The following is a 22328-nucleotide window of genomic DNA, read 5'->3' as shown; positions in this document are numbered from 1 at the left end:
CGTGCTGTGCGGCCACGTACGTACACACACACACACACACACACACACACACACACAAAACCAAAGGTTTAAAAGAAACATATTTTTAATCAAAATAATATGAAAAGTAAAACAGATATTATGCAGGTGAAAAATCATTTTAAAAAATGTGAGGAACACATATCTAAGCCTAGTGGATTATCACTAACAACTGAATATGTCATATATACATGTCCCTCAAACCTAGGGAAATAACTATTTGTTCAATGATTAGTATCCACTATAGAAGGAAGTGTTAAAGAGGACATAAAAGCATGATAAAGCAGAATTCTAAAACAGATACCTTATAAAAACCAAACTATTAATTTAAAAGAGTCCATTTAAAGCTTTACTAAAGAAGGAAAAAGGATCTTTTATAATGTTACGATAGATCTAGATCTACCTTAGCCTTTCCTTCAAGAGCTCCAGTTCCTGCATAAATCTTACTGATTGAATCACCATTCACAGACCACATTGATCGAAAAACTTCTTGGAAGCGAGTCACCAGCTGAGGCTTTTCAGCTAAGCCGAGAGCTTCCAATTGTTTAGTTAGCATCTAAAATAGCAAAAGAGAAACTTTTATAAGTATATGAATACATTCATTATGATGTGACTTTTTAAGAACTACCAGAATCAAACCAAAAATTTACAGTTACAGGACTTTGTGGGTCTGGATTCTGAAAACACAAGTTTACTATTTCCCACCATGTCAATTTCTAAAGTAAATATCACATCAATGAAACCTACAAGTAACTCAGTATTCCCTTGCAGTAATAAGAACTTCTTTCTGGTTAAATGATATTAAGCTTATCAAAATGGCCCTATGGGGAATTCCCTGGCGGTCCAGTGGTTAGGACTCCCCTCTTTCACTGCCGAGGGCCCAGGTTCAATCCCTGGTTGGGGAACTAAGTTCCCACAAGCCGCGCAGCCAAAAAGAAGGAAAAAAATGTCCCTATAAATCAGACTAGTTTATCTTGTTCACCTAAAAGAACAACACACAACAGCTCACATTGGAGCAGAGAAATATATCAATATTTACCTAGTTTATTTAAATATATGTAGAAATAACTAAGTTTCTTTAATTTCTGGATTTGGTTCTACACATTTGGGTAATTAAGGTCAGGAGATTGTGAGAAAAGTAGAGCTGCTCTTGAATTGTTATCAAAATTTTAAAAGTAAGTCATATCTCTGAATAAAGTCACGACAGCTTCTAATGTATAAAATTCGTATCAGTAAAGCATATAAGGGAGAACTAGGGGGGGACACAGCATGCAAGGAATGCAAGGAATGCAAGGATCTTTGGGCTCCCACAGTTCCTTCATTACAGTAGAAGTGTTGAGAAAAGTTATTGGTCTTTACTATGAATGACTCTTAGCCTTGAAGTCTGGCAAAGGCAAAGCAACGTATAATCCTTATCTAGTCTCTTTCTCTTACTTGGAATCTAGTCGGTGCCTTGCATTTTTACTTAACTCCCTCCCATTTGTGTTTTCTTTTATCTTGTCTATAAGTGGACATTATCCATAATTATAGAGGGATCAAACATTGAAATAATATTAAAAACCCTATACTGGGTTTATCTGATTGCCTAGAGACCTACACCAGGGCTACTCTTTGCTGGCATGGAGCATTAACAAAATCAGCCTCCGGCATCTCCTTTATCATTTATACCTCCTTCTTCAAGGAACTGGGCAAAAGTGGCCTTCACTACAAGTAGTTTGGTTTTGCCTACATTAGCAGTATATTTTGTAACCAGTCAACCAACTGCTATACGAGGGAGTATTCTCACACCTAACAACAGACAGTGGGTAGTCAGCTAAGTCAGGTTCTAACACTTGTTCTACTTTTAATGAAGATGTTCAAGTATTTCACTAAGCTCATTCTCAGAATCTAACTAAATGTTTTTAGCCACTTCAGAACAGAACTCAGAACAAACCGGAGCCGTGCGATAAACTCCATCCCTATGACCAAATTCCTGCTTTTACTTTTCTTATTTCTGTTGTATTTTCTAAGTAAACCTCAAGGACAGATTTCAAAAAAGGCAAAGCAGTAAAATTTACTTAGTTACATGAAAACTACATTTTTGTAGTAGACAATTCTATACATTGTACTTTCATTTCGAGAAAGAAAGACCCTCAGTTGCAGAGTAGCTAATTAACCAATATTCTGGCCAAATTTAAGATCATCTGTTAGAGGAAATAAGAACCTGTTACTTCCTATTCCTGTTTTTCATAGTATTTGAGAACTATGCTAAGTTCCTATGGAACTAAATGAAGGCCCACAATAGCCTTATGAACCTAACTGCTGCATAATAGGCAAGACTTAGAAATCTCAGCATTGCTACACAGTTTGTCAAATAGTTGAGATTATGCCTAAATTAGACTGAATTTGATATATGAATAGTAAAGGAAAAAACTTTTAAACAGAGACTTTGTTACAGAAGTTGGCTCTCATTCACTTTACTTCTAACAATGACATTTTCATCTGATCCTGTTTTTTGTAGCTACTGATTTGAAAATGCCATGTAAATGGCACTGGATCAGACTCTGTCGAAAATATAATCCTATAGGGTTGTACATGTGAAAACAGATCCTCCCCCATTCCAAAAAGACTTTTAAAAGACAACACAGAGAATGAAGGCCAAATATATACATGTTTGTTTTTTTCCTTCACACACACTATACATGTATTTCTTTTCTTTATTCAAAAGACAGGCAGAAAGAGGCAATTACTGGAATAGTATAAATAGCAGGGTTTTTTTTTAAGGGAAAGTTAAGGAACAATAGAGGGAAACAGATGCTATCTAAAGAAAGTATTTAGAACAGATAAAGGAAACATTTAAACAAAAAGGGATGTTGCCCCCTCCCCCAAAGAAAAAGACTAGAAGAATGCCTTTAGCATAACTTCATTTTGTGAAAAGTAATTAATGAGAAACATAAATATTACAAAAGCACTGAAAAAGGCATTTGATACAAGTTGCATAGACATATTTTATTCTTTTTACCTCTAAGCCAAGGAATGCCTGCACACTATTTGTTCTATCAAGACAATCCAAGCAGTTTGTTCGAACTGTACCACTCTGGCATCTGTAACAAATTCAGTGAAATTAAACAGTTTAAAACAAAAATAACAAACCTAAAACAACTGAGAAAAATTAAGCTGATTAAAGTGTAGCATCTACTTTCTCCCCCCCTCAACTTTCTAGTGTAACAGTTCTCAAACACACAAAAAAGGTGAAAGAATTTTACAGTGAACACCCATATACCCACCATCCAGATTCTACAACTGTTAACATTTTGCCATACATTTTTTTTTTAGATTTGCAAGATAGATTTTATTATCTCCATTCAATTTGTTGAAAACGCAAAAGACTTTAGAAAGTCACAAGGAATTACATTGAATTGTTTTCTTGTTACCTGACTTTTGGGAACATAGAGAAAGGGAAAAGTTGAGTACTCTATTCAGATGCCCCTAATTATTTGTAAAATCATTATCTTCAAGAGCTGTAGCATCAGCTTACATTTATTGAGTATTTTAGGCTTTCAAGTCCCTTCATGCACATCATTGAACACCCTCAATAACCTATGAGGGAGAAAATGTCTATTATAGACTGTATCTTCTTCACTAATCCATGAGCTCCTTTAAGGCAGGAAATGCATCTTGTCTTTCTTGGACCTCTCCCTCCTAGCACAGCCTCTAGCTTCTAGCAGGCGTTCATTAACTATTAACGGAATCTGGGTCATTTGTAGCATAAGAAATAGACTCATAATAGCTAAGTGACTTATCCAGGCTCACAAAATCAGAAGGGAAACAAACTAGAATTTGAACTCAAGTCACCTAATTGTGACCTATACTCACTCCCTCCATGGCATTGTTCAGGGGGGATTTGTGACCACATCCTAATTGAAATGTGCCATATATTCTTTATTACATATCTCTCTATTCAACCACATCCACTTATTTTTTTTGTTTCCAAATAAATGATTTATGTAGATTATAATTAAATCATGGGTAATTATTAGTCAAATCCATTTTACCTGCCTTCACTAATCAAGGTCATTTTAAGACTTGCACATCCTCCAAGCAGCAGGCAGGCTAAGCAATAAAATGTTTGTCCAAGTTATTTTCCAGGGACTTGGAGTCAGCTGTGTATAGCTGGAGATGAGCTGGTTAAGACTGGATAGGACCAAGCTGAACTGGTTAACACTGGTTAGGACCACCAACCCTCCAACTGGGCATGTGTGAGTGTTGAGTCAGTGACCTTTTGATGTCAGAGGGCCAAAAACTCCACCCTCAGACCATGCTAAGCACCTCCATTTTTGAATGTGCAGAGGCCTTCATAGAACGATGACGATTACCACTTATTTTTAATTAGGCCAGTAGTTAGGAGCTAAACACACATTCAGATTTATAACCTCATAGTTCTGTATCAGAGCAGACAATAACCAATGTCTTCTTTTTTTTTTTTTTGCATTTAATAATCCTTACTGGGGACTTCCCTGGTGGCACAGTGGCTAAGAATTCACCTGCCAATGCAGGGGACACGGGTTCAAGCCCTGGTCCAGGAGGCTCCCACATGCCACGGAGCAACTAAGCCCGTGCACCACAACTACTGAGCCTGTGCTCTAGAGCCCATGAGCCACAACTACTAAGCCTGCTTGCATAACCACTGAAGCTCGCGTACCTAGAGCCCGTGCTCCACAACAAGAGAAACCACCGCAGTGAGAAGCCCGCGCACCACAACGAACAGTAGGCTCTGCTCACCGCAACTAGAGACAGCCCGCATGTAGCAACGAAGACCCAACACAGCCAAATAATAATAATAATAATAATAATAATAATAATAATAATAATAATAATGATCCTTACTGAAGCCAAGAAATATTATTAATTTTTTTTTTTTTTTTTTTTGCAGTACGTGGGCCTCTCACTGCTGTGGCCTCTCCCGTTGCGGAGCACGCTCCGGAAGCGCAGGCTCAGCGGCCATGGCTCACGGGCCCAGCCGCTCCGCGGCATGTGGGATCCTCCCGGACCGGGGCACGAACCCGTGTCCCCTGCATCGGCAGGCGGACTCCCAACCACTGCGCCACCAGGGAAGCCCCTAAGACATTAATTTTAAGAGAGAAATGTAATAGCCTCAGAGATAGCAGCATGAGATCTGGAGCCAGATAAATCAAGCTCTACCGTTTCCTAGTTATATGACCTGGGGCAGATGACAGCTTTATGCCTCCACTTCCTCAAATGTGAATGGAGATAATAAAAGAACTGATCTCTACAATTGTTATTATACTTGTAAAGACTAAGTGTACTGCTTGACCCATGGTATGTGCCCAGTAATGTAAGCTATTACTAGAAAGAAAGGAAAACAAGCTTAAAATCAAGTATAATAAAGGAAGGTATTTTATTTAATTAAATAAAATTATAGCAAAGTCCCAATTTAAAGAAAAGAGAAACAGAGCAGTCAAACCTTTGAACTTCACTTCCATTGAAATAAAAAAATCCATAATCCAGAAACTTCTGGACTTGAGGTTTAAGAACACTATGTAATTTTTCTGCCTTTCCTCCTTTAACCATTTGATGATAGTCAAAATTCACCATCTGGATGTCAGCTACATGTTCAGAAGCTTTCAAATGACTCTGAAAATGAAAGGTAAATATTCATTTAAATGTTAACTAAATATGATCTTATCAATATACTGTTATAAATGGAACTTTACATTTTAAATGAAAATCTCAGCAGGTCCTTGAAATCTTACTAATCTCACGAAGCTTTCATCGCCACTGGCAGTAAAATGGAAAATTGCTTGCTGATATCTTATGGCATCTTTTTCCTAAAACCTCATATACTATCCCGGAGAGACTAGGTATGGCATGATTAATATCAGGGAACTTAAATAAGATTCCCATCTGGTTTAGAAAATGAAAAATGATTTCCAGCCACCAGCGTTTCATTTTTTACCATAAAAATATAATGACTGTTTATATCTATTACAGAATCTCAAAATAAAATAGCTTATTTTTTAAGACAAAGCCCATCAAAAATTGAAAAATTCATTTTTTTATACCTTCAATATATACAAACGTTTCAAAAGTTTACCATAAAAAGTTTACCACATTCTCTAAAGTATAAGTTGTTTATTAACAATATTAAAACAAAATAGCCAAACAATTAATTTTGGACTTCATTAGCTTAAACTTTAGAAAATGTTTTCTAACCATTTTGTTTAAGTTTATAATCTTATGTAACACTATAATTTATATCAATTCAGGCTCAATAAACATTTATGAAAAATATTTTTCCTTAGAAGTCAGACATTTCTTTAGGTTCTAATTTAATGAAAATTCTCAAATTTTCTCTCATCAGTACAAGAAGTCTTGTGTGTATACAAATGCATTATTCAACATTTCATAGGTTTAAAACAGTGACTATGGTTTCTAGGAAATAGGCAAGACGATGAACAGATGAAGGAGGAAACTGCCTGGTATCTTTTTTTTTTTTTTTTTTTTTTGCGGTACGCAGGCATCTCACTGTTGTGGCCTCTCCCATTGCGGAGCACAGGCTCCGGACGCACAGGCTCAGCGGCCATGGCTCACGGGCACAGCCGCTCCGCGGCATGTGGGATCTTCCCGGACCGGGACACGAACCCGTGTCCCCTGCATCGGCAGGCGGACTCTCAACCACTGCGCCACCAGGGAAGCCCTGCCTGGTATCTTTATGCCAGTGACAGACGAGCATTTTTTAGGGGGAGGGTATCCTCCTGCTTCTCTACAACATAAATAAGCAGATTAGAAAACAGGGTCAATTGCCTTGAAAGCTTTCCATAATCCCAATTTCAGCAAGATTATCCTAAACTGTTACCTAATTGCCCCAAAGAATGAATGGTTCCAACAAGTACCCAATCTTTTTCTAGGAAGTAATTTACTTCCTGGAAGAATCTGATTATTATATTATTTAAAAATACCATTCTAGGTGTCCATGGGCCAGAACAGAAGAAAAAAATGATCACACTTACCTGGAAAGCCTTACTTAGCATATGTTCCCCTTCCTTAGATCCAAGCAAATTTACTATTATTTGTTTACCATATAAATTCTTAAGTGTTCTAAAATGCCTATTAAAGAAAGAAAGGAAATAAACATATGTCAAATGACAAGCCAAAAACCTTTTTCAATAAACAGGAACCCATTATTAAACAGGACCCACGTGGCAGTATATTATTCTTTCTTTTTTTTTGGCTGTGCCTTGTGGCATGTGGGATCTTAGTTCCCCCACCAGGGATCGAATCCAAGCCCCCTGCAGTGGAAGCACGGAGTCTTAACCACTGGACCACCAGGGAAGCCCCTAAACTCATACAGTTGGCAAAACTGGATACAAATCCATTCCACACAGTCTCAAAACTCTGAATTTATAAAAACTCAATGCAATTTCCTCTCTGACTTAAACTCCCACCTATGCTAGAGCTGTTGGAATCATCCAGATCCCTCTCCACCCTGAGGCTGAAGCTAGACAGCCACGGAAAACACGAGCCACCCAGCTTGGTTGGGAAGGCAGCAAGGGCAGAGGGTGTAGGGCTGCACCTCACACATGAGGACATCACACACTCCGTGAGTATTCAGAGAGACCTCCTTAACAGCTCTAGCCTTAAGGAAAAGAGACCCCCAATATAAGCCTTTATTTGCTCCAGCTTCTAACCATTCCAGAAGCTAGAGAGCAATGCTGTCCAAAGGAAATGTAATATGAGCCACAGACAGAATTTAAACTTTTTTAGAAGGCATATTAAAAAAGTAAAAATCAAAGGAGGAAATTAATTTACATATATTTTATTTAACCCAATACAGCTAAAATATCATTTCTACATGTAATTGATATATAAAACAAATATCAATAAAGTATTTTGCATTTTTTTTGCACTAAGTCTCAAATCCAGTATATATTATATACCTACAGCACATCTCAATCTGGACTAGTCAATTTCAAATGCTCAAGAGTTACAGGCGGCTAGTAGCTACCGTACTGGACAGCGCACCGGTGAGAGGTAGTTTTAAGGCCCAGACAACAAGACCCACACACCTAGTGCTACCACCCCTAGAATTCATAACAGTAAGTGTCACTGTCCTCCAGTTAAATTAGGAGTCAAGAAGAAATTTTCCTTAGAGCCAAAAAAGCTGAAATGAATCAGTAAATACAATTAGAACTAGTCTCACTGCTTAGCAATATCAAAACCTACAGCACAATGTAAAAATAATCAGTCTTACCTGTCAAAAGCAGGTGCATTGGCTTCAAACCCCCTTGACATACGAACACGATGAGACCCCACCTAAGATAAGAAAAATATGTTTAACCATACCAAAAGCCAACATGTAGACAAAAGAAATATTGTTTACAGTATGTAACAATGCATTTGCTAAACACCCAGTAGCGAGCTGAGTGATTGCCATTCATGATATTCTTTAAAAAACAAGTTCTAGGAGGTTCTCATCCCTTTTATTTTTTAAAACACAACCTCACAAAAAAAGAACTACAAGTTAGACCATTATGAAACACTTGTAAACTAACAAGGATTTTTATTTATGTAAGATATTTTTAAGAGTGCTTTCACATACATTACCTTGTTTTAAGCTGAAACTACGTGCCCTTTATATGTCAACCGATATTGCCACTTGGGCAATAAAAAACCGAATACAGCCAAGTGAATAAACTTGTCCTCTCAGGGCAACAGCATTCATTTCAAAAAAGATTCGCATGACAATTCAGGCCTCCTGACCAAAATTCCTACTCTTCCGGGCTGCCGACAAGTGCAATGTCTACATATTCTTTTTTTCTCTGTTATGTTGAATACTCTGTTCACTCCTCCCTCACCCAAAGATCCTACAAATTAAAAATATTGTTCCTGGAAAAACAGACTTTCCAAGTCAATCTCTCAGGCACACAACTATAGTTACAGCACATTTTGCAGAATCAGAAAATCTGGGTTAAGAGAATTAAACAAGATGGAAAATAACTAGCGATTGTGTTTTGTTACAGTTTTTCTTTTCTCCTATAGGAAAGCAACAGAGAGATGAGGCAGAATTGAGAAAGGTATAACAGATGCCAAGAAGATATACAGCAGTGAGACCAGATTCTTCCCCTGAATTTCACTTTTAAACATTTCCCTGAGACTTTGGGATCAAAGTTCCCCAGAATTCGTTCTTGCCAATCTGTGAACAAAGTGACTTTAAAGGCAGCGTGGGAGGAGGGCTGCCAGATCAGTCATGCAGTTGGACAAGTAAAACTAGAAAATAAGCACTAATATGCCCATCCAAGTTCAAAACTGAATTAACAGTATTATCATTCACTCAGCAATACCCCTCCTGATCTGATGAGACAACTGAATGACTGTCCCGAGAAATCAGTGGATTCTCTCTTTAGTGCTTTTTATTCTTAGTAAGAAATTGATTAGCCAAATGTTACATCTATATTCCATTTCATTTTCTAGTGCTTAACAGGCTGCATAAAATCTTAAATTTTGAAAGATGTGTGCTCCAGGACTTTAAGCATTTTAGGCGGCAGAAAACCTTCTCTTTGGAGTCCTCTCAGGTAATTGCCTATACTATAAAAGTTCAAGACTTAGCATTTTGTTTATTCATTAACATTTATCTTGCACAGTACTCTCAACTGTTAAGAAGGTGAAAAAAATACAAGTTTTCTCATGTTTTTTAGGTAACGGCTGTGGTGGTTCCCTACTGTCTGCTCCCCAACGCATATACACAGTTAGCTACACATCATAACACAGCAATCTGTTGGTTAGACTAGACTAGGTTTTATTACCCAATGTTAAAAAAAATTCTATAATAAAAAAGTTATGTCAACGGTGATAAAAGTTTTAAGGCTTTAAATAACCATAAATTTACCCCATTAAAAAAAAAAGTTACATCAAAGCTGTGTTTAGAAAACCATTTCACTGGGTGGTGGTGTGCAACATCACCTTCTGACAATAGCACTGCTTCGTGTTCACATACTCCTGAAACTTCAATTCAACCAAAAATTCAATGTGCCACACCACGCCAGGCATAAACCTCATGACGCTTACCATTTTTAAGACTAATATAGGCTATAATATAATGTAATGATATAGTATCAGAGGAATACTACAAATTATAAATGCTAAGTACCTTCAAAAAAAGGAAATCGTAAGTAAAATGAGTGAGTTGCCAGCACTTGAAATATCACTCTTACCTGGGCAGCACCTTATGACAACTCTTATGATGCCTCAAACTAATTGATACTGATGTTTATCTTTTCCATAAAAGGCCTGTCTCCCCAAACAGACTGCAAGCTCTCTCTGAAGCACCACTACAGTCTTTGAACTTCTCATAGGATACAAGACTATATACACCAAATGTGTACAGAATAATACACGTTTAAAAGAACTTAAGGATTTCATGAAGAGATCAGTGTGGAGGAGTGACCGGAATCCATTCCACGAGATCTGAGTCGGCTACTGAAGGACAACAAACCTTCGTTTGGGGAGCAGAGGATTCTTGCTAGAAATAGCCAGGCATGAAGCCAGATGAGTAGAGGAAGCCAGAACACGAAGAAACGGGTGCACAGATCTGATGAGTGAAATAGATCCAAAGTGGTAAGAATGGCCAGAAAGGGAGGAGACCAGTTAGAAAACTGTGAGAATAGAATCTTCCAGGCAAGAAGGAATTATGAAGACCTTAACTGAGATGACAGGAGTGGGGATGAAAAGAAAGAGAAAGTCCCAAGACCTAGGAGAAAGCTGGGGCTAAGCGTCACAGGGCCGCCTTGCTGGCTCAGGACTGGCCACTGGAGCAGGCAGGGCTGGATACGCCGCAAGGGCAGCAGGAAAGGATCCAGTACAGCACAAGTTTTCTAATTTGAGTGGTTAACTTAACCACTCAAAATTAAAATGCAGATTCCTGGCCCCATTCCAAAAGATTCTTTTTTTGAATCTTTTCAAAGAGATTCAAGTTGATTCAAGTTGAATCTTTCAAAAAGATTCAAGTGAAGTTGAGGCCATGAATCTGCATTTTAAAATCACTGCCAAGGATTCCTTTAAAATATTTTAAGAACCTGAGAGGAATTATGTATGGAGGAAAAGAGGTAGAACAAGGGACAACTGCCTGAGGATTCTCTGTCCGTGACTTGTGAAGTGCGACATCTCACTAGGCAACACTAACTTCAAGGATTCCCAATAATAAATTCCAGTCCCGAGAACACACAGGACACCTAACGACCATTTACAGCCACCCTAAGTCAAAAGTCCTTATTTGTCTTCTATGAGAAAATGAACTTGGGGTCTTGATATATTTTTTTTTTAAATCAATATCTATTATTTTCATTCCTCTATTACCTACTCTTTTAGAATGGTGGGGAAATGATAAAAGATACTCATGAAACGAATCCATCCCTGTTCAAAGAAAGGCTGGCTTTAAAAACTACTAAGCTAAATAACTGGGAACTACTGACCCAATCCTCAACCCAACCTGAGACAACAGGCCAGCTCAGTGATGATTTGGCAGAATTGCTGGACTGCCTTGATGTCTCAAATATTACTCTATCAAGAAAGGCACGATTTAAAAATCTGTAGTTTTCAGCCCATAATCAAATGACATTATCCAGCCAGACTACTTGTGTGGACAGGCCACAGAACACAGAAGGAAGTCGGAAGGAAGTCCCACCCAAGGAGGATCCCTCAATGTAACTACTCAGGATCCAACCTTACTGAATAACCAAACACTGTAATTCTGAACTTCTTCATAACACAGAAAGCAGGTAAAACAGAGGGCTTATAAATAGGCTATTACAATCTCTTATACTAGCCTGTCTCTAACGCAAAAGCATTTACCTTGCACCGAAACAGGGTTTTAGAAATTTCTTAAAGCAAATATTCCAAACACCCTCCTCTGGTCACAAAAAGTTAGGAGAAGTGGGGTAGGGTGGGTATTCTTTCCCAAGAGAGACTTGGGGAGCATTGTATCTATTTAAGTTACACCTATATGCCAAAGATAAAACCCACATGAGTTAAACTGGTCTTAACGAGAACTCAGGAATTTTAGCAAAGCAGTACAAGTACTAATCCTTGTTAATTCTTAGCCTGTCTTGAATAAACTGCCTTATTGAAAAGGTTCAAGTGGTCTGCAATTTTCCTCCACAATAACCATCCTAGAATAAGAGAGATCCAACTGTGAACTAAATGGAGGCAAGATTTTTTTTTTCTGTCCGTTTTCTCAATACTGTAGACTGAGGTACAAAATTTACTACACATTATATACCAGAAGCCTAAAATGAATAGAATTTAACACTTTCAGAACTAAACATGTTTGAATAAAAATAAAATGCAAAATCACACTACTATGGGCAATCCAGTATTATGATCTTAGGTGAAAAAAAATCTTACATTTAATCAACAAAGGAAAGTTTAGGAAAAAAAGATCAGAAAGCAAAACAGAGAACATATTCAAGATGACAAGTCACTACAAATTACAAAGTAAAATTTCAGTAGCAGATATATTCTTATTAACAACAATAGCTAACCCTTACCTAGTGCTGACTGTGTGTGCCAGTTACTATTCTAAGCACTTTCCATTTCACCCTCATAAGAACCCTAAGACCTAAGAAGTAGGAACTACTAATATTATTCCCATGTTACAGATAAGAAACCTGAGACACAAAGGGGTTAAATCACTTGTCCAAGATCACAAAACTAGTAGTGGTGAGTAAGGGCTCAAACTGAGAAGTCTGGTTTCAGAAGCTTTAACTACTACATTTTTCTACCTACAGAAACTAAATTGTTATACACTAAGATACTGAGATAGTAAGCACAGAAACACTTTGAAAATCAGTGTCCCATGAAACCATCAAAATTTTAATATTAAATATGGAAGCTGAATTTCTATGGATATTTAAAAGAACATTAAAGGAAAAAATAACTAGAACAATTCCAGGACCTCTGTACTTGGATCCTCATTTATGGATCTAGCTAATATTATTAGACTGAGTAGTAGAACTATCAAATGAACTGATAAACTATCCTGAAACTTTAGAAAATATGGAAAGTTCTCAAGAGAAAAAAAAACCTGAATGTCAAAACGCATACCTGCAACCCTGGTTGCTCCCAGAACAATGGGACAGACCCCCGGATTTGTATGAAGGAAGAAACACAGTCATCTAAGTACACAACCTACAGAGAAAAACAATGGGTAAAATATTTCCACAGACGAAGCTGTTACCTCTACAGCAAAAGACAAGTTTCCTAACTTCTAGTGCACGCCAGTTATATCTCATGACCAATCTCTCATATACAAACGATCCTAACAAAATATCCAATAGGCCACTAAATAAGTTGGATTCTTTTTTCAACTAGTGATAGTTCTTCTATATACATTAACCAAGAAAATAGTGACTATAGAAGCATAAGAATTACAACTTTTAAAAAGGAATTCCTTTTGAATTTCAATATTTTATACATATACCTTCAGAGTTCATTTTTTTCCTTTAGCTTTTTCTATTTTTCAAAAACTAATTTGAAGATCTGAAATGGACCGGGGGCATGGCCTGAATTTACAATTACATAGTTTCATAGTCAAAAATATTATAACTTTTCATTTTAATGGTACTATATACCTAGCTTTAAGAGTTGGGTTTGACTTAATTTCATCAAAACACACTTTTCTTAAGCTGTCTAGCTCTATAATTGAGGATTTTAAATTCAGTACTAAAACGTATGACACTGGCAATGCCATGCTGATTAGCAAAAAGTTTTGTTACTTACTTGAAGAGCCATGGCTAAATAAGTTTGTTTTTGGGAATCCTCTCTTAAGGCTAATAAGTAGCCAAGAACAACCATAAAATGACATTACAGATGTCAAAATGAGTTCTGAATCAATAAAAATCTGTTATCGTATTATTCTCTGTGCCCCTCCCCTAATACATGAATTAAGCAATACAAACATATACCTGTTCTGTTTCTACAAAATTGGCGACGTGACCGTCATCATTTGTTCCCCGGACGTTGAACCTGGTCCCAGCTCGTTCACAGCTTAGCCTGGAAACGAGGCAAGCCTTTGCCTGTTTATGAGCAGCATAAATTGTTCTGACTTCTACTCCCCCACACATGAGGCGTAATAACCAGTCATCGCAATTCACACCATAGTGCTTGAGATGCAAGTGCAAAGACTGATTCCTAACAAAAAAAGAAGTAACTGCATTAGCGTAATGAGCACTGGACGACTCACAGCGTACGTTTCAAAATGTTGCTCCTGGAACATGCACATTAAAAGGCACCAAAAATAAATCAATTCATTTACATTTACTATGGCAGGGATTGGAAGATAGGGCTATAAAATGAGATCCTTGGACATGTGATCTATGGTCCATAGAAAAGAAGCATACATTCTATGTTTTTAGAATCTGGGCCCCATTTCTGTTATGTCTTTATTCATAATGTATTTATCACTTGTTCCAAAAAAGGGTTTCATACACACATCCCCACCCTACTTTAGAAGGCTCTACTTAAGGCTTGACTTTTATAAGGCTCCATTTTAATTAATTTAAGTTTAAACAGCCAGATGGGCTAGTGGCTACCGTATTAATGCATGTCTAGAGTTTTCCACTGCTCCAAATACTTCTACATTCTAGATAACGGATGGGGCCTGGTTGCCAAACTTTTTTGGGGCAAAGAGTTTTGTTCAAACAAACACGCAGAAGCCTGGTGATCAGGAAACATAAAAGCAGAGTTGCTACGGCTAAAGCAGGGCTGAGGGGCTGGGGTCCTGCCACGCCGGCCATCTTCTCATCCTGCTGGCCGCCTCAGGGGCTCTGTCCGAACCTTATTCCTCCAACAGCAAACACGTGAAGCTCCTCACCAACCTACCACCAAAGCAAATATACTGTTGTGAAGAAAAACTTTCTATCTGGTACTTTCAGATAAAAAGGTGCCTTACAAAAGTGAAGTTTCTAGAATACTGGAGCTTGGTTCTCTGAGTTTTAAAACTACCAATCTAAGCGGAAATCTTTCTTAAGTGCTTTGCACCATCTTGTTGTCTTAAGAGGTATAAAAACAATGTCACAGCATTTTCTTGACGCCTTAGGGCCATTAATACCAAGAATACACAGCAACGCCGGCTGCAGCAGTTGTCCCCAACCCCCTCCTGTCAAGCGACAGCTGTAGGAGAGAGAAAACAGACGGTGGCCACGTGCAGTCCTGGAAAACCAGCTGCAACCCCAGCCCTTCTCACCCGCTCAGGAAAGCATACTGGAATGGCGATGAGTAGTAGGATTACTCAGGCGATAACATGAAATCCAATGACATAAGCTTCCACGCTTATTATTATCTACATTGATCTGAGGCAAAGCTCAAACTGTGACCCAGTCTGTCCAGACACCACAGCTGAGGCCCCTGTCCTAGCAGAGGTCCCCCATTTAAATAGGAGCGGGATCCGTACATTTATTCAGGTAGAGTTTCTCCCTCTGCTGTCAGTTTTCATTTTTCTTTGCAGTCAATGCCTTGCTGTTTTGATTGTTTAAATTTACACCTGACTCTCGACTGGCAGCAGCCTCAAATCTCCAATGGAGTAAAGCTGCCTGGGTTTTCGTGATAGGAAGTTGCTACTCTCTGGCTACAAAACTTACTTGGCTGTATCCTGGAAAATACTCCTACTAATAAGCTGCAAGGGTAGCACAATGAGTTCTAAGAGCTTTCGTTTTTCTATACTAAGTGAAGCTCCAGTATCCAATCCTTAGCAAAACTGTAGAAACTGTAAAACGAGCAAAACTCACCTTTGGCACTTCAGCGTCCCCTTCGCTCAGTCTGTCTCCTGCTGGACAAACCCTTCAATCTGTTATCTAAATTTGCCCCAACTCTAGCCATAATTGAATGAAAGGATACATGAATTATTCCCACTGATTAAACTTAGTGATGTTCTGGACTGCTGACCATTTAGCCAATGCATCTGCACCTGCCTGGACTTCTAATTATGGCAGAAAAACTTTTCTCTCTCAATCAAGGAAATTTTGGGTAAGAATGAGCAGGCGGGAAAAAGGTAAGGATAGCTGCCCTAAGTCCAGCTGCAACACCGTTACCTTTTGCAGAATCTTCAATGTCTCTTCCGTCAGAAAAGTGTAGGGCTGACACAAGCAGACAGGACTCCGTCCACTCGTCTGTCCCACTGACCTCCCCACTGCACCCCGTCCCCTGACTACAGTGCTCCAAAGCCCTTTTTCACTCTGCCCTCTCTGCTCCCCCATGCCACTCCTTTGGGCTGAGATACTTCCATGTGAGCTACAAGGTGACCAAGCTATTGCTCTGAAGTTAGCTTCCTGTCCTAAGGTTGTTGACTTTAAGCCCTCTGACACCCAGGGCCTTCTCCAGGACCATAATGGCAGATAGCGAAAGTGGGAGGGAAAGTATACAGGAGGAAACACCTTGAATCTGAACTACTGAGGGAGACCGAGAGCAGAGAGTCCCGGACTTTGGCCTTATAACATAAGTAAACAAATGAAATAAAATTTGTCCGTTGTGTTAAGGAAAAAAGTCAACATCGATGCTGACTGTGGACAAGAGAACAGCTATACTAGAAATCTGGTCTGCTCCAGTAAAGTGATACTAATTACAGTCATGTGGGCCCTGCCCCCATTAGTGCTTACCTACAATACAGCACACTTACGCATAATCGTGAAACATGGCACAGTTACATATTTTATTATGGTAAGTTTTATTAAGTCTTATTTTATTACAGTACTAAACTTTATCCCAGCGTACTACTTCCTCATAGTCGGTTGCTCTTGAATCAAGATCATCTACTTACAACCTTAAAATTAAAAATAATAAGGGAATGTGGGCTTAGAAAGGCAATGCTGCCAGAGACAAGACCTCAAAACTGAGAACAGTGGATGTAACACAATTGTATTACAATTAATTCGTTCCTAATTTTAAAATAAATATTTTAAATATATGTCTGAAATGGAAGGTCAGTCTAGATCAGGGGGAGTAAATGGGTTTCACGTCACATGACAACTTTAAAAAAATGACAGTGGATGCCTGCTATGCTCTGCTGAGGATACTGTAGCAGGAAAGAGCGGTGTGCTCAATGGGCAATGCCCACTGCTGCTATCTCTGGAAATAACTGTTCAACCTTCTAGGTTGCACAGCACGTGATTACAAAGGGAAAAATGTAATATGAACTCACCAGAAAAATCTATTATCGGTTGTATGTTCTTGCATGCTACGATGGGCATTAAGACTCAGATCCAAACTGACTCCAGATGCAGACCATGCGAAATAGAAGTTTCCTGAGTTCAACACTTTTCGCACTTCTGAAACGCGATCCTCATCTGAAGAATCAATTCGTAGTGATATAAATTCAGTGGAAGTAACTCGGAAAACTTCGGATTCTTGAATTTTCCCAACAGACATACATCCAGTGACGAGGACCAGATAATGTAACATAATATCACCTGCAAAAACCAAAGACTTTAATTGGATGAAAAGTCCCAATGTTTCTCAAGCTATTCAAAGTTTCTTCCGCCTTCCTTCTCGTGTCTCCATGTTTGAAAATCTGGCCTTGTGGTTATTTTAAGTTTATCATAGACATGTTTAAGTTCACAACTAGATTTTGGCAAATGTTAGGGGAAAAAATCCTTGTTTAAATACATTCAGTATAATGAAGCATTTAAACATTAACAGAATAATCTCACATTTATGAAACTGTTCCTCTACTTAATTGAAGGGTATGCAAGATTTATCAAATTAAAAAAATATATATGCGTTATCTTCCCTACCTTTCCTTTAAGACTGTTAGAAAGTTCAGACAAGACAATGAATGTGAGAGTTCTGTGTAAATAGTAAGGTTGAAAACATGGCACATAAATGTGAGCTGCTGCTGCTGCTATGTGGACAAAAAGTCCTTGGAAACAATTTATAAAGCAATTTGGCTTATAAAAAACTCAGGGATTTTTTCATCTAGTATTGACAAAAATTCTGTGCAATGGGTATGAAGGTGGAATTCAGCAGTGGTGTACTTTGTTTTTTCTGTTTGTTTGTTTTAATTCATTAATTAATCTTATTTTTGGCTGCGCTGGGTCTTTGTTGCTCCGCACAGGCTTTCTCTAATTGCGGTGAGCGGGGGCTACTCTTCGTTGCGGTGTGCGGGCTTCTCACTGCGGTGGCTTCTCTTGTTGCAGAGCACGGGCTCTAGGCACGCGGGCTTCAGTAGTTGCGGCGTGCAGGCTCCAGAGCGCAGGCTCAGTAGTTGTGGCGCACGGGCTTAGCTGCTCCGCGGCATGGGGGATTGTCCCGGACCAGGGCTCGAACCCGTGTCCCCTGCATTGGCAGGCGGATTCTTAACCACCAGCAGTGGTGTACTTTGAACGTGGGCTTTAACGTAGGCAGAAGCACCCTGCGCCTTGGCTCCTCCACTACTTATTATCCAAACCAACTTCACTGTGTTAACATAACCAACCTGAGATATCCACCCTTAGAAAATAAGATTAAAACAAATCTCACTGGACTGCGAGGATGACCCAAGACAGTATTAGCTAAGCACTAGGCACGGTACTTTACATGTGACAGATTCATAACATATGGCAAATCTCCATTTGATAGACCAGAGCTCCTCAAAGTATGCCCCATGAACCAGTTCACAGGTACCAGTTCATGGTGAGAAAAGGTGCTTCTCCTAGAACAAAAAATGACATCACTAAGTTCACCATTTGGTTTCGCTGACTTCTTTTTTTCTCCATAGTAAGAATTTATCAATGAAGGAAGCCATGTGTTGATCTGCACGATGGTGCTGGCTTCTTTTCTCATCCAGACCAATAACAAAACAGTTTATGGAACGTAACCAGTCCTTGGGCCACACTCCGAGTCACACCATTATAGAATCATAAAGGTTACTTTGCAGCCCATGGTGACACTAGGTAGCGGACACAGGCTCGACTGAGACCTTTTGAATACAAAGCAGATGTCTTTTCCACTATAAACCAGGGAAATCAGTGTGTGGTTCCCACTAAGACATCTTTTCCTAAATGCACTGAAACAAAGAAAAAGGGCAATGCCCTGATTTTCTCTTTTGACAACTGATACCAGTCTCTTAAAGTGTTCAAATAGGACGCTGTCTCTGGAACTTAAAATCACAAGAGCATGAGCATGTAGCATGCCTTTTCGGGCAAGAAGCATTATCTCAAGATTAGCTTAATTAAGGTTTAAAAGCTGTTACCACACTTATAGCTCAGATATAGAGTCTGAAATAGATAGTCTCTCTCAAATCCTTAGAATTACAAAAACAGAAATGAAAAAAATAGACCAATTATATGGACTACTTACCAAGATTTAATCGTAAAACACCTAAAAGTCCATAGGCATCTAGAACTTTGGAGTATGTACTCTTGATTGCTTCTTTTTCTGCTGATGCTATAAAAATAAATAAATAAAAGTTTTAGGGTAAGAAAAAGGACCTGAAACATCAGATTCTATTTAGCTATAAAGCCAGAGTTTCAAGCAAAAATGTCCAAATCTAAACCTGATATTCTTAACATAAATGCAACGCATAAAATATTTTTTCAAACCAGTAAATTAACAGTTTTTCCCAAAGAATTAACAAGTTACTCCAGCCCCATCTATTCCCTAATCCATCCTCTCCTAAAGATCTGAAGTACTACCTTTAACAATATTCATGTTTTGGAGGTTGCTTTTGAATTTTCTTCTCTGTTCCACTGATCTGTTCACCTACTCTAATACCAGGAACACTCTCTGTTATGATATCCCCTATAGGACAACACCCAACTCCTTAACAAAGAGTCTTCCAGAATCTGGCCTCAGCATACCCTTTCTGCTTCATTTTTCATAACTCTCCTCTCCTTCCCACCCCCTGCATCTTAGGCTCCAATCATATTAAACTATCACTATGGCCCAAGCATGGTCTTTTACATTTCTGTACCTTTGCACAGCGATCTGGCTTTCTGCCTGAAAGACTCTATACACAACCTTTGCCTCTTGGCAAAATTCTATTCACCCTATAAAAACACAAGCACAAAATCACTTTCTGGAAACCTTCCTTTACTCCTCCAGGCACAGGTCTTTCACAGAGCTCCCTCTTCACGTTGCCCAAACATTTAAAATATACTCATCGCTTGTCCCTCTCATTAGCCAGCCTGCTCCTTGAAGGCAGGAATTCTGTCCTATTCATCCTTTCATCCCTGACACTCAGAACAGTGCCTGACGCACAGAAGGCTACTAACGTTTAAATAATGAAAGCTAATGGCAGTACTTGACCACAAAGTCTAGCAGGGGGGAAATCGTCAGTCTGGCCTTTGTCTGGATTTATTTCTTCTGCTATGAAGTTAATGTTATCTGCTAATGAATATAACCCACAGATTAATTTCCCTAGGACAGGCTGTTGTGGTTATTCTATTCAGAAAAAAACAAAACAAAACAAACAAAAAAACAAATCCTGAAGCTTTAAAGGAAAATGCCTAGTTCTTAGCAAATACACTTATTAAAAATTGAACACAGAACCAAAGAAACATAAACCACAGCTAGTAACTCAATGGACGAGTACAAATACTACATTCTAAGGTCTACAAATCTGGAAAGGTATGAGCCTCTTTCTCATTCTATCCTTTCCCTTCCAGTTTTCTTCTTTACTGACTTCCCTTATCCACTCCCTACCCACAACCCACCAACTCACCTCTTAGCTGACTGGTTCACTCCTCATTTACCTCTTATCTCTTGCACTTACCCCTTTTCCCTTTCCCCATTCCTCTATGATCTGTACATGAACGATAGTATGTTCTAAATTCTAATAAATTACATTCTGATACAGAATTATAGTACATTTTTAAATTTTATTTATTTATTTATTTATGGCTGCGTTGGGTCTTCATTGCTGCGCGCGGGCTTTTCTCTAGTTGAGGCAAGCGGGGTCTATCTACTCTTTTATTTTTTATTTTTTTTTGGTGCGCGGGCCTCTCACTGCTGTGGCCTCTCCCATTGCAGAGCACAGGCTCCGGACACGCAGGCTCAGCAGCCATGGCTCACGGGCCCAGCCGCTCCGCGGCATGTGGGATCTTCCCGGACCGGGGCACGAACCCGTGTCCCCTGCATTGGCAGGTGGACTCTCAACCACTGCGCCACCAGGGAAGCCCGCGGGGTCTACTCTTCATTGCGGTGCATGGGCTTCTCATTGCGGTGGCTTCTCGTGTTGCGAAGCATGGGCTCTAGGCACACGGGCTTCAGTAGTTGTGGCCTGCAGCCTCAGCAGTTGTGGCTCGCGGGCTCTAGAGTACAGGCTCAGTAGTTGTGGCACACGGGCTTAGCTGCTCTGCGGCATGTGGGATCTTCCCAGACCAGGACTTGAACCCGTGTGTCCTGCATTGGCAGGCAGATTCTTAACCACTGCACCACCAGGGAAGTCCCTCTCTGTCGACCTTTATTGACAACAAAATGGCTATCTTCTCAGTCTACTGCTTTCCTAATATCCCATAGTACTCTGCATTAGAGCTCTTTTCCTTTGTTTTGAAGCTCTTCTCCAGGGTTCTACAGACCAGCTCACTTTCTCCGCCTGCCTCACCTCTTTTCAGACCATCTACTCTTATGCTTCTTCCTAGTTATCCCATTTCTGCCTTCGAATGAGCTGTGCTCTGCTAGCTGGCAGCACAGGCCTTATGAGACTGAAGGACTCAGTCACTCAATTAGCTGATACTGTCACAATTTTCTAGTATGTTCATTATTAGGGGTAGGTCTTTATCTTTATCAAACCACCCAGTATGAAGTTAGGGAGTGAGGAAGATTTCACCAAGCCACTAAAGTTATGGGGATTTGAATTTCATTCTGCATTCCTAGAGTTCCTATTATTATTACTGCACCATATATTTCGAGAACAGTTACTCCTAACATTCAGTGACAAGGAACACAGCTAGAAAACATCACAACATAAATTTTAATATTTTATAAAGTAAAACAGGAACTCCTTCCCCTAAATACTGCCTTGTTAAGAGTACCACATGTACAAAAGCAAACCTTAGAGAGGCTTGCTATCTCTGATGATAGAAGGCATGGCTTCCAGGGCAAATACTATTCCAGAGTTTTACAGGTTACATGTTATATGCATTTCAAATACTATCACTGGTAGAATAATGTAGACATTACTAGATGTATCTACCAGTTTAGCAGTAACCAGTTGGGTTCCAATACCAGCAGCTAGTAAGGGTTAAAAAGAAAATAATTTTTAATATTAAGTCATCACCTTCCCTTAGAAAAGAGAAAGTCATTTTATAACAAATTATCCTGCAACAAAATGTTCTCTCTCTAAT

General features: G+C 39.1%; 1 protein-coding gene across 8 annotated transcripts in view; it reads right to left on the bottom strand.

Moving 5' to 3' along the window:
• Positions 1-22328, bottom strand: part of SYNJ1 (synaptojanin 1) — an 88025-nt gene that overhangs the window by 45293 nt on the left and 20404 nt on the right. For 7 of the 8 annotated variants that reach the window (XM_089910298.1, XM_030760931.2, XM_089910300.1 and 4 more), the window contains 9 exons: positions 19342-19428; positions 17207-17474; positions 13977-14202; positions 13117-13200; positions 8270-8331; positions 7029-7125; positions 5483-5652; positions 3020-3101; positions 422-574 (listed from right to left, as the gene is read on the bottom strand). In XM_089910298.1, coding sequence (XP_089766424.1) covers positions 422-574; positions 3020-3101; positions 5483-5652; positions 7029-7125; positions 8270-8331; positions 13117-13200; positions 13977-14202; positions 17207-17474; positions 19342-19428 — 1229 coding nt within the window. The remainder of the gene's footprint in view (positions 1-421; positions 575-3019; positions 3102-5482; positions 5653-7028; positions 7126-8269; positions 8332-13116; positions 13201-13976; positions 14203-17206; positions 17475-19341; positions 19429-22328) is intronic. The other variant, XM_089910301.1, reaches the window with a different exon arrangement.

Source organism: Delphinapterus leucas, chromosome 4 (genome assembly GCF_059928025.1).
Source record: "Delphinapterus leucas isolate spDelLeu-1000000601 "Yukka" chromosome 4, BTC_Dleu_Yukka2, whole genome shotgun sequence".
Lineage (NCBI taxonomy): Eukaryota > Metazoa > Chordata > Mammalia > Artiodactyla > Monodontidae > Delphinapterus > Delphinapterus leucas.
Note: the sequence above shows the minus strand (reverse complement) of the source record. Positions and strands in the feature narration are given on the sequence as shown.